Source organism: Protomyctophum bolini, assembly GCF_963924005.1.
Source record: "Protomyctophum bolini genome assembly, chromosome: 17".
Lineage (NCBI taxonomy): Eukaryota > Metazoa > Chordata > Actinopteri > Myctophiformes > Myctophidae > Protomyctophum > Protomyctophum bolini.
Genome location: NC_137878.1, coordinates 9,299,277 through 9,314,404, shown reverse-complemented (window position 1 = coordinate 9,314,404; position 15,128 = coordinate 9,299,277). Strand labels below are relative to the sequence as shown.

The window sequence follows — 15,128 nt, the reverse complement described above, 5'->3', positions numbered from 1 at the left end:
TAAGTATGTTTGTAACACAAATAAACCGGTCAATAGTCAAACTAAAATAAAAGCCTCTAGTAGAAAGCATTATAATCACTTATGTAAAAGTACCTCAACCTGAAAGTAGCCTACCTATTACACAAAATAACTGAACTTAAGTAAATTGACTTAATTACTTATGCATTAACCTGCTTATAAGAACATATAGTTCCATATATTCCAGGTGGCCTTGCCTGACCTCCTTCCAGAACCATGCGCGCATGCGCACATCCAGCAGCAGCATGTCAACAACAATGGCTCTGTGCAGAGAAGGAGCACGGCGCTTCAACAACTTGGCAGCCAGTCGAAATAGCTTCAAATTATTGTCATTCGGTGGCGTTCGGTCGTTTTCTGAAAATGTGTCATCTAAACCCGCCTCCACTTCTTCCCCCCCGGAGACGACGTTGGGTGATCATTTACTCTACACACACGAGCACTTGGCATTAAAGGAATCCCTCAGAAAGGTAATGCAAGATAGCATGGATGGATGAAGGAGGGAGTTGGAAATAATTTAACGCTCGTTGGTTTTGAGCGTGGTGTGGTTGAAAATACACGGAGACGTGTTAATTAATATGTGTGCTAGAATACACTGTACCGCTCGTTTGACTTTATGTAAGCATAGGCAGCTGACCTGAAGGTTTCACGAAACAAAGTAGGTGAGGGGTCAATGCTAGCTCTGCTTGTTTTCTTCAGCTGCTCCTGTTCTGAAATGATGCTGCATCATGCTAGTAATCCAAGAGAGAACAGAAATGTAACCAAATGATCCAATAACTACACACTCGGATGGAAACAAGCCAGTGCTTTCTTGGATTCAAATCCTTTTAAATTAACAGACCTTGTATTGATCTCTAATGTACTATAGTGTACTCTACTGGGCGTGTCTTTGCAAACTGTTAAGTAATCAATCAATCAATCAATAATTTTCTTTGGACGGTCACGGACCCCATCAGCGATGTGGACTTCTATTGGGACCTATACGGGTCACAGACAAAGTTAGAGAGAGAAGGATGAGGCTGGCAGTCAGAGCAGTGAGGGCACTGTCAGGCACCCAGAACTAGAGGCAAGTAAATAATAATAATGAATTGCATTTTTATAGCGCTTTTCCAAGTGCTCAAAGCGCTTTACAATGGTTCATTCATTCATAGTTCATACATTGGGAGGTGAAGCGGCGAACAGTCGACGCCAGCGTCCTCACTTCCCACATGCACACACCAACGGTGGCGAGCTCACACCGACCAACTCATTGGAGGCAGTGTAGGGTTCAGTGTCCTCTTAAGCCACAGCCGCCCACGATGGACTCTATGGCCCCATTTACACTGGCAGCTAAACCCAGCCTGAGTCAGATCTGAGCCACATCCAGATTGGAATCTGATTTGTTTAAATGAGTCATGATGTGACATGTTGGACTCATTTAAACCAATCGGATTTCAATCTCGATGTGGCACAGATCTGATTCAGGCTAGATTTGTCTGCCAGTGTAAATGGGGGCCTATGGGAGGCTTGGGAGCCAACCCAGGGCAAAGCCAGGAGGGGAAGACACAATGTACAGTACAGTGCGAGTACAGTACAATGTAGTAGGCTACAGTATCCCAAATCCTTCAATCGGGTTTATTTTAATCAGATTGGAAGAAAGGTGTTCATGTAAACAAACAAAGATGTGGGCCTTATGGCCTGTTTTGATGCACTATTCTATGACTCCTCCCTCCAATAAACGGCAATATTCTTGTACTAAGACAATAAAGTGTAAGCACACTCCATAAAGTTAGGATCAATTACAAAGTTCAGAAAAACTCCTACACAGTTATAGTTATTGAGTTATTATTAAAGGGATAAACGCATATGGGTACATTGGTGAAACCCAGTGCGTCTTCTTAAATCCAGGATCGAATCAGTGACTCAGCCTGTTCAATGTGTTCATCATGCACTGTCTGCCTTTGTGTTGCCTTGGAGAAGTGCACTTAGGAGTCGACAATTTCACCCATTTTCAACCCATCTTCATGTAATTGGTCCAGACTCCTGACTAATGCTGAAGATACAATGGTACAATTATTTTCCTTGTTTGAAATAACAAGAAAGAAATGGTACCATATTATGATGATCAATAGTGAGGACCCACACCCTCCCCGCTGATTCTGCCAAGCCCGTTCCCTTTCTTGGCTGTGGTTTTGCTAGACGGCAGATAAGAACAGCGGGAATCTCGTTAATCCAAGCGCGGCACTAATTTGATGACGAGTTATTTGGCTACCTTAAAGGGACACTTCACCCTTTTTGCAAAAAAAATATATGTTAATGACGTTTAGAAGATTTAGAACACTTTCCTTCCTCTCTTCCTCACTTAGATTTTTAAAGATGCATTTAATAAGCAAGTGATTCTTTGTTGTTGTATAAAGCACATTCCACGGCAATTTCAAAAGAGCTTTACACAAAACATTAAGCATGATTAAGGCATAAGACATTTGACACAAACAAAATGCATTATAAAAGGGCATTTAAATAGTACACTAAAAATAAGAGAATAAATATATATATATATATGTATATATATGTGTGTGTGTGTAGCCAGACGAACAGCGATCTCTCCACCGACCTAAGCACCTTGATGCGTTGTCTAAATGTCAATGTAGGGGCTAAAACTACTGGTGGATGCATTGCAGAACCAAAGCGAAAAGACATTAGAGCGGTATTTCATTTTGGGATGTTGATGTGATTTTTCAAAGCAATGTGTGTTGATTTGTCAGCAGAGGGGTGCTTTCTCTGCTGTATTAACCCTTGGATAGGATGTAGATGTCACCAGATCGGTAGTTGGACTCGGGAGATTTCTGATTTATCTGGAGTGACAACGTGAGACTAGGGGCATAGTAAAAAAAAAGTGCACAGAATAGACATGATAGATACAAAGAAGTAAGATCCTCACAATATATAGCCTAATTCCTTTTCTATACCAAGCAGAAGTGGAGATAAGATTGGACGGTTTGACTCCAGTCTTATAAGATTTACAACTGTTCTGAATTCTGTACGACAGCATTGAAAAAACATCACGTCAAGTACATTTGATGCATTGCCTGAACCTTCCCCAGTCCCCATGTCTTTTACGAGTCCATTAAACACTGATTCGATTTAGACAAACCGCACCTCAGTCATATCCCAGCGACTTTTGAATTATGGGAATACAATTCACAGTAAATGGGGGTGAACAGGCAGCATTTGACCAATTTTGTATGCCATTATCAGTGTAAATATTGTTGCTAAATCACCGTAGGCGCCGTGAAGGCTTCTCTGTTTGACTTTACTGTATATTGCTTCACTGTCATCGGAGACAGAAATCTCAGAATAAACACCCCCAAGGGCCCAATTCAGGGAAGGAAACAAAGACGTTGTGTTAATGGAAGGAAAGCTATGTTGTGACTAAACCCTCAAAGGATGCCAACTGGTCCAAAATAATTGACATTGAGAATAATGGGAAGGATGAATATGTGAAAAGGAAATGTATAACAATGTAAAGGGAACATGAGGGAGTAGAGTTTATTAAAATAACCCGGTGGAGAATAAAACCTGGCATACTAGTGGGGCGATGGGATATCCTTCAGTGACCGACCAAGGTCATGGCGGTTATAGTGTCGGTGCCATAATTGGAATATTGGAAAATGGAAATGCATATTAATAGATTTAATTTGGCAGCATTCTCATGGACTACTACAGACTAGCACAGACTACAGTACCCATCACTCTTAAAGGACCACTTTTCAACCTATCTTCATATAATAGGTCCTCACTAATAATCATGATAAAATGGCACAATTTCTTCCTACTCAGTTTGTGTCTCATAGGAGGGCTGCAAGAGACCCGTCCGTCCAACCAGTGACGACATCGTTAGGCAGATTTTCTTTTTTTAACAAGATTTTTATTACCGTGAGAACGATGGCTTCCATTTTTTGCATTGCAACTTTTCAGGACTAGAAAGCCTGCAGTTTCTATTAGCTTGGATTCCCCATCGATGATGTCACTAATGGACGGGTCTCAGAGAGAGAGAGAGAGAGAGAGATCATGGCCTGACACAAGCTATTATTATTATTATTTTTTTTCTTGTCTCTTTTTAGTAATTTTTTTTTTACAAGGGCATTGGTGTGACTCAGCCATGCCAGGGAAAAGCAGAATGCATACGCCCTGTAGAGAGAGGATATTTTGTAAGACCTGGCCAACACGATGTTCTTGGCCCCTCTCACAACCTTTGGTGGCGTGAAGGCCTCATGATATGATACTTAAACGAAGTAACGAACCATAATATTTGTGAAGAGACCTGTCCCCTGTGAGGCTGTGACCCTGACAGGTTTCTTTCTCTCACGCAGTCTTTTCCAACTGACCTTACTTCGTTTCCCGCCAAAGAATTGGCATGTGACCAAAACATTGCTCTCTCGCTCTCTCTGAAGACAATGAATACACTAGTTCTTTCTTTCAATTATTTTATTATTATTATTATTGTTATTATATTTTCACAATCTGATAGACCTACAATGCCGGCTAGCCTACTTTCTAATGTTTTGATTATTTCATATTACTGTAGAGTTTTAAACTAGTGTATTTAAGATGATCAGGTAATATAATTGTGAAAAATAACGACAAAATGATTGAAACAAAGAGAACTAGTGAATTGTTTGCTAGCGTGCTGCTGCTTATATGTTATGGACATACATGCTGTTGACTTTTACAACGTTGTCATGAGTAATTCAACAAAAAATACTTATAACACGCAAAAATAAATTGCATTAAACAGTGCTGCCGGCAGAACAGGGCGGATACTGTATATGCCAGACACACGGCAAAGGTACCCCCACCCCCACACGGAGTTGCACCACTTACTACTCACACGGGTGTGATTTTTTAAATATTCATAGTTAAGTTCATACTTGATTTTAATTTAGCTCAGTCGCTATAGAGCTCCTGCCTTAGGACCACAAGGTCATGGTTTCGATCCCGGGCGCCGCCAACTCGGTGTATGAGTGAGTATAGCACGGCTTGGGTGTGGCAAGTCGTGCTGTAGGTACTGGGAGAAGATGATGGTAGGTCTGGTGCTGTGCCTCAGCATTCCATCTCCCAGGGGTTTTAGCACATTGTAACTGTTGGGAGAATGGGGACAGACTAACGTGACGATAAGCCTCTCCCGACCTATACTTGCAGTGATGTTTCACAATCGCGTAGGTGTAAATGTTGAGCACAGTGGTGGCCAAAGACCATGCTCCTGTGTCGCCAGTTGAATCTAATGTCGAAAAGAAGGTGAAACCAGAGATTTGGATAGAGCTCTCTGACTGTATGTGAAGCTAGAATAATTATTCATATGGATGTGGCGAGAGCTTCAGAGATTGCATTGTTTAACTTTCTACTTTCTACTTTCTACTTTCTACATTATAGCAGTTACACAAAGTTGTGAACTGGCAATGCAGCATCTTTTAAGTTTTAAAAGGCTAAGGCCTTGGCTTGTGACCCATAGTGAATTGATTTATTTTGTGTCCAGGACTCCAGGGCAGTACACAGGGGGGGGAAAGTCCAAACCTTTCTGTCTTGTTCATATTTCTTGGCGAGAAGAGGCGTTTTGATCTGTGTGTTTTGGAAAGAGATAATGTTCTTTTTGCAATCCTGGAAAAAACACGTAACTCTTCCAGCACTTCCAAGCTTTGCTTGCAGTCTTTTCCTGCATAACTCTTGCAGTGCCGCCACTTCACAAATGTAGCTTAAATGGTAAATGGTGCATTTATACAGCGCCTTTATCCAAGGCGCTTTACATAGATTGTACATTACGTTCACACACCGATGGCGATGGAAACCATGCAAGGCACCAACCAGCACATCAGGAGCAATTAGGGGTTCAGTGTCTTGCTTCGACACTTCGACACTAACTGGGGGAGCCCGGGTTCGAACTGGCAACCTTGCGGTTACCATCCGGCCACTCTACCCCTGAACCACCGCCGCCCATAGCTTGGTGTCAAGTTGAATATACTACTAAAGGCCGGTCGAGCGCTGGCGCCACGGCAGGAAAATAAAGGCATAATTAATAAAAAAAGATAAAAACCGAAGTCATGTATTTTGCATCACAGTACTTGGTTGAAATGTTGGCGCAATAACAGTTTTATATTAACTGTAGATTGTGCAAGCGCATTAACCCATTCTGACCGGGAACCCATTTCGGTGTTAGCATCATGTTATGCTTTAGCTATTGAAAAATAGCAGATCTACAAGCTCATATCGCGCCACCGAGTGGCGCGATAAGAGCTTGTAGGTCTGCTATTTTTGAAAAATTCGAAGAACGACTGACATTTTTAGAATCTGATCTCAGGTCAGAATGGGTTAATCAGACCAGTGTGTGTCCAGTGGAAACCTCGCATGAATCTGATCTCAGGTCAGAATGGGTTAACGGTGAGGAAAGCAGCTAGCGTCCTTCGCATAATACTTAGCCGTTTTTGTGTAAAATGTTGAGTCATTTGAGCTTGCGTGTGCTATGAGACACGAGTACACAAAGCTGTCTCGACCTCCATGGCCATCGTCTTGGATTAGTGTAGCTGGATTTATTTTCTTGTTATTTTGATAGCTCTATTTATGACAATGACTCATTCAGATTCCTCTACTGTTCGATTAATTGCTCAATTGGCCGTGATTTTAAATGATTGATTTTTTATTGTCTGTAGTATACTTGGGATGCCATTTTACTCTGTGAAGTCTGCGAGCAGGAGTCGTGCTGTAACTTTTGGCCATCAACGATGCTATTAGTGATGTCTTTATTGTCTCGTCCATTAACTATACCTCGGAACTCGAGGTAGACGGGCAGTCACTCATTGCTAAAGGCACTTATGTGGTTTTGTTTGTTACAAAGTTACACGGCACAGCGCCAATCAATTCATAAACCCTACCATAAAAATATAAAATGAAGAAAAACTGTCAAATGCGTCCATTCTTCTCAGTGGATTGACCGATCATGCCATATTAGAGAGAGTGAGGTAATCGGTTTTTTTAGAAACTTTTATAAAAGTTGAGTTGTGAATTAGCATTTTTTGTGAACTCTCGAAGACTGCTGTGGGTGGGAATGCCTGTGCTGAACCTGACCTTGGCTAGCCTATACTGTATATATGCATTATGCACACTACACTGGGAGGCAGACGGAACCATTTGTCTCAACGGGCTGGTGCAAAATTGGTGCCAAGGGCGCCTTTTGGTGTTAAAGGTGACATCAAATATAAAACAAGTTTTTGTTTGTGGTAGTGCAAAGGTGAAATAAACTAGAAAACGAGTTTTTGTTTGTGGTAGTGCAGTGGTGAAAGACGAGTACCTTTTTTAACTTTAGTTTAATAGCATTTTTGCAATGCCTGGGCTATGACTTCTACAGTTGCTCCCAAGTTTGCACATAGTTTGAACTTTGCCTGCCTGGGTCTCTAATGGACTAGTCGTAGCTCTGGTCCATATCGTTAGAGGAACTCCTGGACCAGAGCTAGACTAGTACGACGTGTCTAGTTCTGCTCCATAGCAAACATATTTAACCCATTTTGACCTGACTTCGAAATTTAGAAAATGTCTTCTAAATCACAGTTTTCTGAAATACCTAATGTTTCTGTGTCAGTGGTGCGCAATGTTTCATGTCAAGGACCCCAAAAATGTAATAGGCCGCCAACCCCTGTTATATTTGTAAAGTGTTTGTTTGTTAGCTTGTAGATCTGCTATTTCTGCACATTGGAGTGCTTAGTTTTTTTGTTTTTTTTTATCGTCAATATACCGCATAGAAAAATGAACAATACCTAGTACTACAGTAGGAACATTATTATTTAGCTGAATAGCCTAAATTGTAAAGCTATTAAGCTACAATATGCAGGCCAGGGTGGCTTTATATGCCAGCTACAGTAGCTAGGTTGTTGACTTGGCACATTTCATAGGTGGAAGGTGTCATTAGCATTCATCCTCTTAAGCTGACCTTAATGTTTTATTCTATTATTCTCTTCGAATCAGCTTGAATTCCTACAAAAAAATTATTGCATGTTTAGTGCATCGGTGTCTTAGCAGAATGGTCAGTCCGATAAGTGCTTCCACAGCTGTGGACGGCCAGTTCCAGGAACGCGTCCAGTGAGTCACAGTAACTATCGAGGCTCACTCATTTCCTTTAACCATTCACCCCAAAGCCTCCTTTGCCTCCATTTCACTCCTCGTGAAATGTTTATAATAATATTAACATTTCATAATATTAACATTTCACACACGCCACACGCACACGCGCGTCATATTATGACGCACGTGTGCGTGTGGCGTGTGCGTGTGTGTGCGGTAGAAATGTCACCTGAGGTGGCCTTGTTGATGCCTTGTCGGCAACCAGACTGCTCCATCTGATTGTTACTGTTTTCTCCTATGTGTTACTGTACCTTGTGGTGTTCTTGCTTACCGTAAAACGTCTCTGAATTAAGAAGAACGTTGTCTGTTTTTTTTCTACGGTTCTTCTCTCATTTCCCAGTCTGCTTCATTGATATTTGGCTGGGGAGTGGGGACCCACCGGAAATGCTTTGGCCATGTCTCGCGACCCCTGCCCCCCCCCCCCCCCCCCCCCCCACCACCAATATAAATTGGCCGCTATACAATTACCTTAATAATAGAGAGAATACATCATAAATAAATACTGAAACCATAGAGTTCCTGGAGTACTCAACATTTCTATTTTCCAGCCATTCGGTTGCAAAAAAACAAAACAAAGTCTAGTCTGCCAGACAGTAGACACTGATTGCATAGGCTGGAGTGCAGCAGGAAAGCATTGTCTAAAAATACATTTTTTTTTACCTCCATTCACTACTACTTCCACTAGGACCTGCCCTGTAGTGAGTGAGTCAGTTTCCTATCCGTTTGAAAGATAGCCCTTTGCTTCTATATTTTATTGTTGGCATGCTATTTAAGTATGCTTATACACACCCAAAATGTACATGTGTGCACAATAGACTTACTGTAAATAATTTTGTAACGCATTTGGTGGTCTGCTAAGAAACATTACTCATACCGCAAAGATGCAAGCTACACTTGGGGATGAGCAGTTGTACACACACTAATTCACTCACACATACACTCACAATTATGATTTGACACAATATCAGCGGCTTGTGCAATTGTTTTTTTTTCTTCTTTTTTTACTATACTCTGTGTCGTCTTTATGAATTTTATGATTTTAGACTTATGAAATGTTAGATGTTTTTTTGCCTGACTAGGACCTGGGTAAACAAATTCCGTTCTGTACTTGTATAGAATGACAATACAATTCACGCACACACGCACGTATAAAGTATACAGTCACAGTCACAGTCATATTTTACCAGGCGTGCACACACGCACGCACGCACTTGTGCTAGGAGTCACATTTTGCCATTTCTGCAAATTGCAGCATTCAACTCCCATTTAATTTAATATGGTTATAATGTGGTTATATTCATGTGGAAAACAGAAGAAGAAATGAAGCTAGTAAAATAAACTAGAATAAAAAACAGTACAGTAGTGCATCCCGTGGATGCAGAGGTCTTTGCTTTATTGCGTCCCTTAACTATAAACTGCGTTTTGGGATGCAAAATGCACCCAATTTTAATCTGTACACACACACACACACACACACACACACACACACACTATAATGCAAGTGTATTTACTTATTATATCTTCACTGAGGGTCTTAACCAACTTTTCGGTACGTCGTTATGTTACAGTATGTCCCTACTTAATTATACATTACATTTCCATTTCCTCTCCTGTACCTGCTCCATAGATTATTGACCAGGATATCAACCCCTATGTTGACCAGTGGGAAGCAGAGGGACAGTTTCCAGCTCACAAAGTCTTCAAGATCTTGGGGAGTGCTGGCTTTCTTGGAGTCACCAAACCACTGGGTAAGAATACGTCATTATCTCACTTGTCTTAACCCATTCAGGCCTGACGTCGAAATTAAAAAAAAAAAAGTTTTCTAAATCATGACAAGATTTGAGGCACATTTTAACGATTTTTCTAAAATAGCAGACCTACAAGTTCATATCGCACCACTCGGTGGCACGATATGAGCTTGTAGATCGGTTAAGGTGCATCAAGGCGATATTGACACGGGGATAAATAAAAACGAAACGTAAGAATTGTGTTTTATTTTTTTTAGAATGATTGAGTATGCATTGTTTTACACCATTCCCTTCATCTTATGCTGTATTTTATATTGTGTCTAGTTTAGACATATTTCCGCTGTAATTCTGTGCGTTTGTCACATCCAGATCCAGCAATAATTGCCTGTTAGTACATTCCAGTTCCAGATGTTGAGCTGTAGAATCTGTGACATTTTGCAGACACAATTCAATTCAATTCAAAGGGCTTTATTGGCATGAGAAAACATACGTTTACATTGCCAAAGCAGAAAGAACAATACAGCAATACAATCAACACACTTTGAATAAAAAATATCTCTCTATCGGCTCATAAGAAGTACTACGTCATACGATTGTTTTAGTAGCCAATATACAGTATTATGTAAAATAATGTGCCAAATTGTATGATTTGAATCGTATGATTTCTTTAAATGGGTTGCATTTCAATATGGGTGTTTGTTTGAACATTGGAAACCATTGAGAAGATTCTCACAGTCGGCAGGTTAGAGAAGGAGGAGGAGGGCCGAGAACTAAAGTCTGCTGAGTAAACAGTCCTTAGGCATTAGTAGACTAAGACCCGGTAGATTACCTGATGGCTAACCGCTTAACCCTGTCGCGACATGCTGACACAGATTGCCTGTTTTTATTTTTGAAACCACTAGATGATGGAATATAAATTAAGCGATCGTCTTATTACTACAATAAATTGGCATTAATTCAAACATAGCAAGGTTTTTATTGTCTATAAATGAAAATCACACCTGTGTGAACCGAGTGTTGCAACTCTCCTCTCTCTCTCTCCCCCCCCCCTAGCCGCTAGCCTTCTGAGGTGTGCATCGGCCTTTTGCTGAAAAACCTTTAAACTAAAGCATGACATTTGTATGGTGTGCAAGAATAGAATATTAAAATGTCCAATGTGTTTTCTGCTGTTGCTAGTTTATAGCACAGGCAGATCTAGAGATAAAGGGGCCCCTGGGCCACCAACATGCAAAGGGCCCCCCATTTGTTTTTGGAGACCTTATATGGATAAACTGAGGGTTTAAACACTTGCAGTGATGATGGTTTAGGACAGGGGTTTTCAACTGGTCATCTGTGGAGGTATTTACTAGTTGAGAAACAGTGAACTGAATAACCTGGTGACATTGATGACTGTCCATGCAGTCATTTAGTTAAAATCTCAAGAAGGGGAAGTTCACCGGAATGTCTGTATGAGTCGCTAGGAAATAATTAGTCAATGGATACAATGTATGCACATGGGATGCATAGCAAGTGATACAAGAGCACTAATCTTAGCCCATATCCACGGCCAACACAACAGTGTTTCTAAATCAGGGTGGCGGTCCCTCATTCACAATCAGTTGAAAACCACTGGTTTAGGACATTTAGGGATTCTTTTATTGACACGATAAGCCCATTACTGGCAAAAGGTTCAAAGGTAATAACTGTTATTACTGTAACTTTGCCCTTTTAAAACTGCTATCTTGTAACTTTGCATATTAAGCTTGAGCCGGAGGCTCAAGCTTAATATTTTTAATATTCTCAGTGCCGCTCAACAAGGCAGCTCACAAGCAAGACCAGATACAATTGCTGCCACTCCCTCTTCCAAAGAAAAATATACTGCTCCACTTTTCCATCCTCACTGATGCACACACACACACACACACCAGGCATGTTGGCACCATGCCCAAGGGAGCGAGCATGGGAAGTTAGTTGAGCTTAGATTAAAAATCACACCCGTGTGAACTGAGTGGTGCAACTCCCCTCTCTCCCCCCCCCCCCCCCTCTCTCATTAGCAGGCAGCAGTGCGGCACTATCTCTCTGTCTCTGTTTCTGGCACAACAGCGCCCCTACTGGTACTCATAGTCACATAGCAACACACAGTCACATACCTAGGTCAACACGGACATTGCTGTTCCTTTTTGAGCACCACTCAAAAAAAGTTAATATGGCAGAACTGACCTACAAAATCATCCATAACCGTTTGTGTCTGCCTGTCTGCCTCTCGAGAATAGGCTGCACAACTGGCAATGTAGACTAATTTGCACCAACAGTGTATAACAACAACAGACGCTCCTTCAGCTGTGGTATGTATGTACAGGTATATTGCAGTAAGTGCACTACTGGGAAAAATAGACTTCAAGGCAACTTGCTGTAACAGGCCCATTGTGGAGCTGTTTTCTTTCTCATATTGTATCTTGACCTACATATTTTGTCTCATAGGACATGAATACATTATACGTGGCACTGCTTGTTGTGTTATACCGTATGTTTTATTTCTACGAACCCACTCCAGAGGACGATACAGGTAGTCAAAGTGACGTCGTATTTGAGTTCACTGACTTTAGATGTTTCATTATAACCATTAACTGAGTAGATGTTTCGTTTATAAGTAACCCTTAACTGAGATACAGTGTGAGACTTCTTTTATACGCATGTTAAGCGTGCAGCACTTGTCATTAAACCATTTTGGGTGGGAACCCCTATTGGTGTTTTAAGCATTATGTTGTACTTTAGCTATTGAAAAATAACAGATCTACAAGCTATTAACTTGTAGGTCTGCTATTTTTGAAAAATCGTGAAAATGTGCCTTAAATCTTTGAATATATATATTATTACAGAGTGAACATTTTAACTCAAATCTTTGCTTCTGGGGGAGGTCCCTGGAACAACATATTTTCAGATGGGGGGCGGAGGCATATTACATATAATTTTTGGGGTCCTTGACATGAAATATTGAGCACCACTGATACAGAAACATAAGGTTTTTCAGAAAACTGTCGTATAAATGTATTACAACTGTCCGTGCTGAAACACTGACTAATGAATGCAAGCTCTCAAGAGAGGCCTGGACTTCAATTGATTTAGAAGGCTCAGTCTCACTCACTGAGCACTGGGATTTAGGATTTAGTTAATCTGGTTGATGGCCATATGACTCATCAGATGGAGGGAGATGAATTGTCTCCTAACCAAAAATATCAGACCTACAAGCTCGTAGTGCGCCACTCGGTGGCACGCTATGAGCTTGTAGATCTGCTATTTTTCAATAGCTAAAGCATAACATAATGCTAACACCAAAAGGGGTGCCCGCCCAAAATGGGTTAATCTGACAACTCTCCCAATTGCATTGTTTGTGCTGACTTCCAACCTCCGTGCACTAGAAACATCTCCGCCAGCTTATGCAAATGTGTTCCCAAAAGACACGGAACAGAAAGTGTTATTTCAGATATTCATATTCATAAATAAACGGTGCACAATAACACGTTACATAATACACGTTCCACAGGTGGGAGAGTACTCTGTGTGCAATTTGGAAGGAAAGTACAGCAGATAAGGAGAATTGGTGGGTGGAATGAGGAAGTGCAGGACAACCTTTTTTCACTGAGGAGAACTAGACTTAAATGTTTTACAATTAGTTGCATGCTGAAAATAGCCTATCTACAAACTCGCAACGCGTCGCAGCTTGTAGTTCGGCTATTTGTAGCAAGTGAAAAAAACTGTCTTTACGACGGCATCAAGGCCCGCCAAATATACATTTTGTTCGACTAAATCAACTGTAGATTTAGTCGACTAAAAGTAGACTAACACTAAAACATTCCAGGTGACTAAAACTAAATGAAAACTATTCAAGAGACTATGACTAAAACTAAAATAGAAATTTGCTGCCAAAAACAACACCGGTGCAGAGAAAGGGGGTTACCTATGAAGAGGTGGAACGCTAAGAGAGGACTGAAGAGAGTACAGGGAGGTGCAGCAGCGTAAGGTGAATGTGGGTCATGTGGCAAAGGCCAAACAAAGGGCTGGACAGCAAGGAGGGAGAGACTGATTCATACAGGTCGGCAAGACGGACAGATGGAGATGGGAAGGGCATACAACAGGTTAGGGTGATTACAACAGGTTAGGGTGATAGAGATGGAAATGTATATTGACAGGTGCCGGAAGTGTGATGGCAAGATGAAAGAGTTAATGAACGAGGACAATGAGAGGGAACAAAGAGTAGAAGAGGTAACCGTGGTGAACCAGTAAGTTACATAGGTTAGTAGGCATGTAACGATATATCATATATCGATATATATATATATATATATATATATATATATATATATATATATATATATATATATATATATATATGTGTATTTTAGGGGGGGATAGTGTGTGATATGAAATATGAGCTGTAATCATATTCCATCATATTCGTGTGCTTTTGGAGAGAAATGAGACAGACTCCATGCAGTCACTTTCAGTAGTAGAGGCCTGCAGAGGGGAGCTGTGTGTGTCTGTGACACAGGTGATAGTCGTTATTGATGCTAATTAATACATCAAGGAAGGCAATTATGTCTCTGCACTGTCAAAGAGGTCTACATCTATCCTAAGATGCCATCAAAGAAAAGAAGAAATGTTAACTCGAGCTAGGTTTAAACATGAAAGCATGTTTACAGAAATGAAGGTAATTGTACATGAAAAGTAATGCTACTTTTGAAATGTAATTAAATAAAAATTGTGAAAAAAGCTTGGGGGGAAGATAAATCATTTTCATTTGTCTGGAAAATAATATCATAAAATAATAAAATCGTATCGTGAACCTCGTATCGTATCGTGAGTTGAGTGTATCGTTACATGCCTATAGATTAGTGAGACGATGTGAGGAAGGCATAACCAATTTTGGACTGAGGTCGATTAAAAAAAAAAGGGCTTCTAAATAAATAAATAGTTTTCTAAAAAACCCATGTTTCTATGTCAGTTGTGCCCAACCTTTTTCATGTCGAGGACCCCCAGAATTATCTCTATTGGGCCACGGACCCCCATCTGAAAATGTGTAGTTCCAGGGACCCCCCAGAAGCAAATACTTTAGTTAAAAATGTTCGCTCTGAAATATATATTCAAAGATTTTTCATTTTAAAAAAAATCGCACATTTTCACGACTGTTATCTTTCAATAGCTAAAGTATAACATATATGCTTATAGAACACCAAAAGG

At 40.6% G+C, this 15,128-nt stretch overlaps 1 protein-coding gene across 1 annotated transcript in view; it reads left to right on the top strand.

Moving 5' to 3' along the window:
* Window positions 1-254: 254 nt before the first annotated feature.
* Window positions 255-15,128, top strand: part of LOC308331899 (putative acyl-CoA dehydrogenase 6) — a 30,673-nt gene continuing 15,799 nt past the window's right edge. The window contains exons 1-2 of the mRNA XM_080787430.1: window positions 255-485; window positions 9,791-9,911. Of these exons, the coding sequence (XP_080643556.1) occupies window positions 264-485; window positions 9,791-9,911 (343 nt within the window). The 5' untranslated portion in view covers window positions 255-263. The remainder of the gene's footprint in view (window positions 486-9,790; window positions 9,912-15,128) is intronic.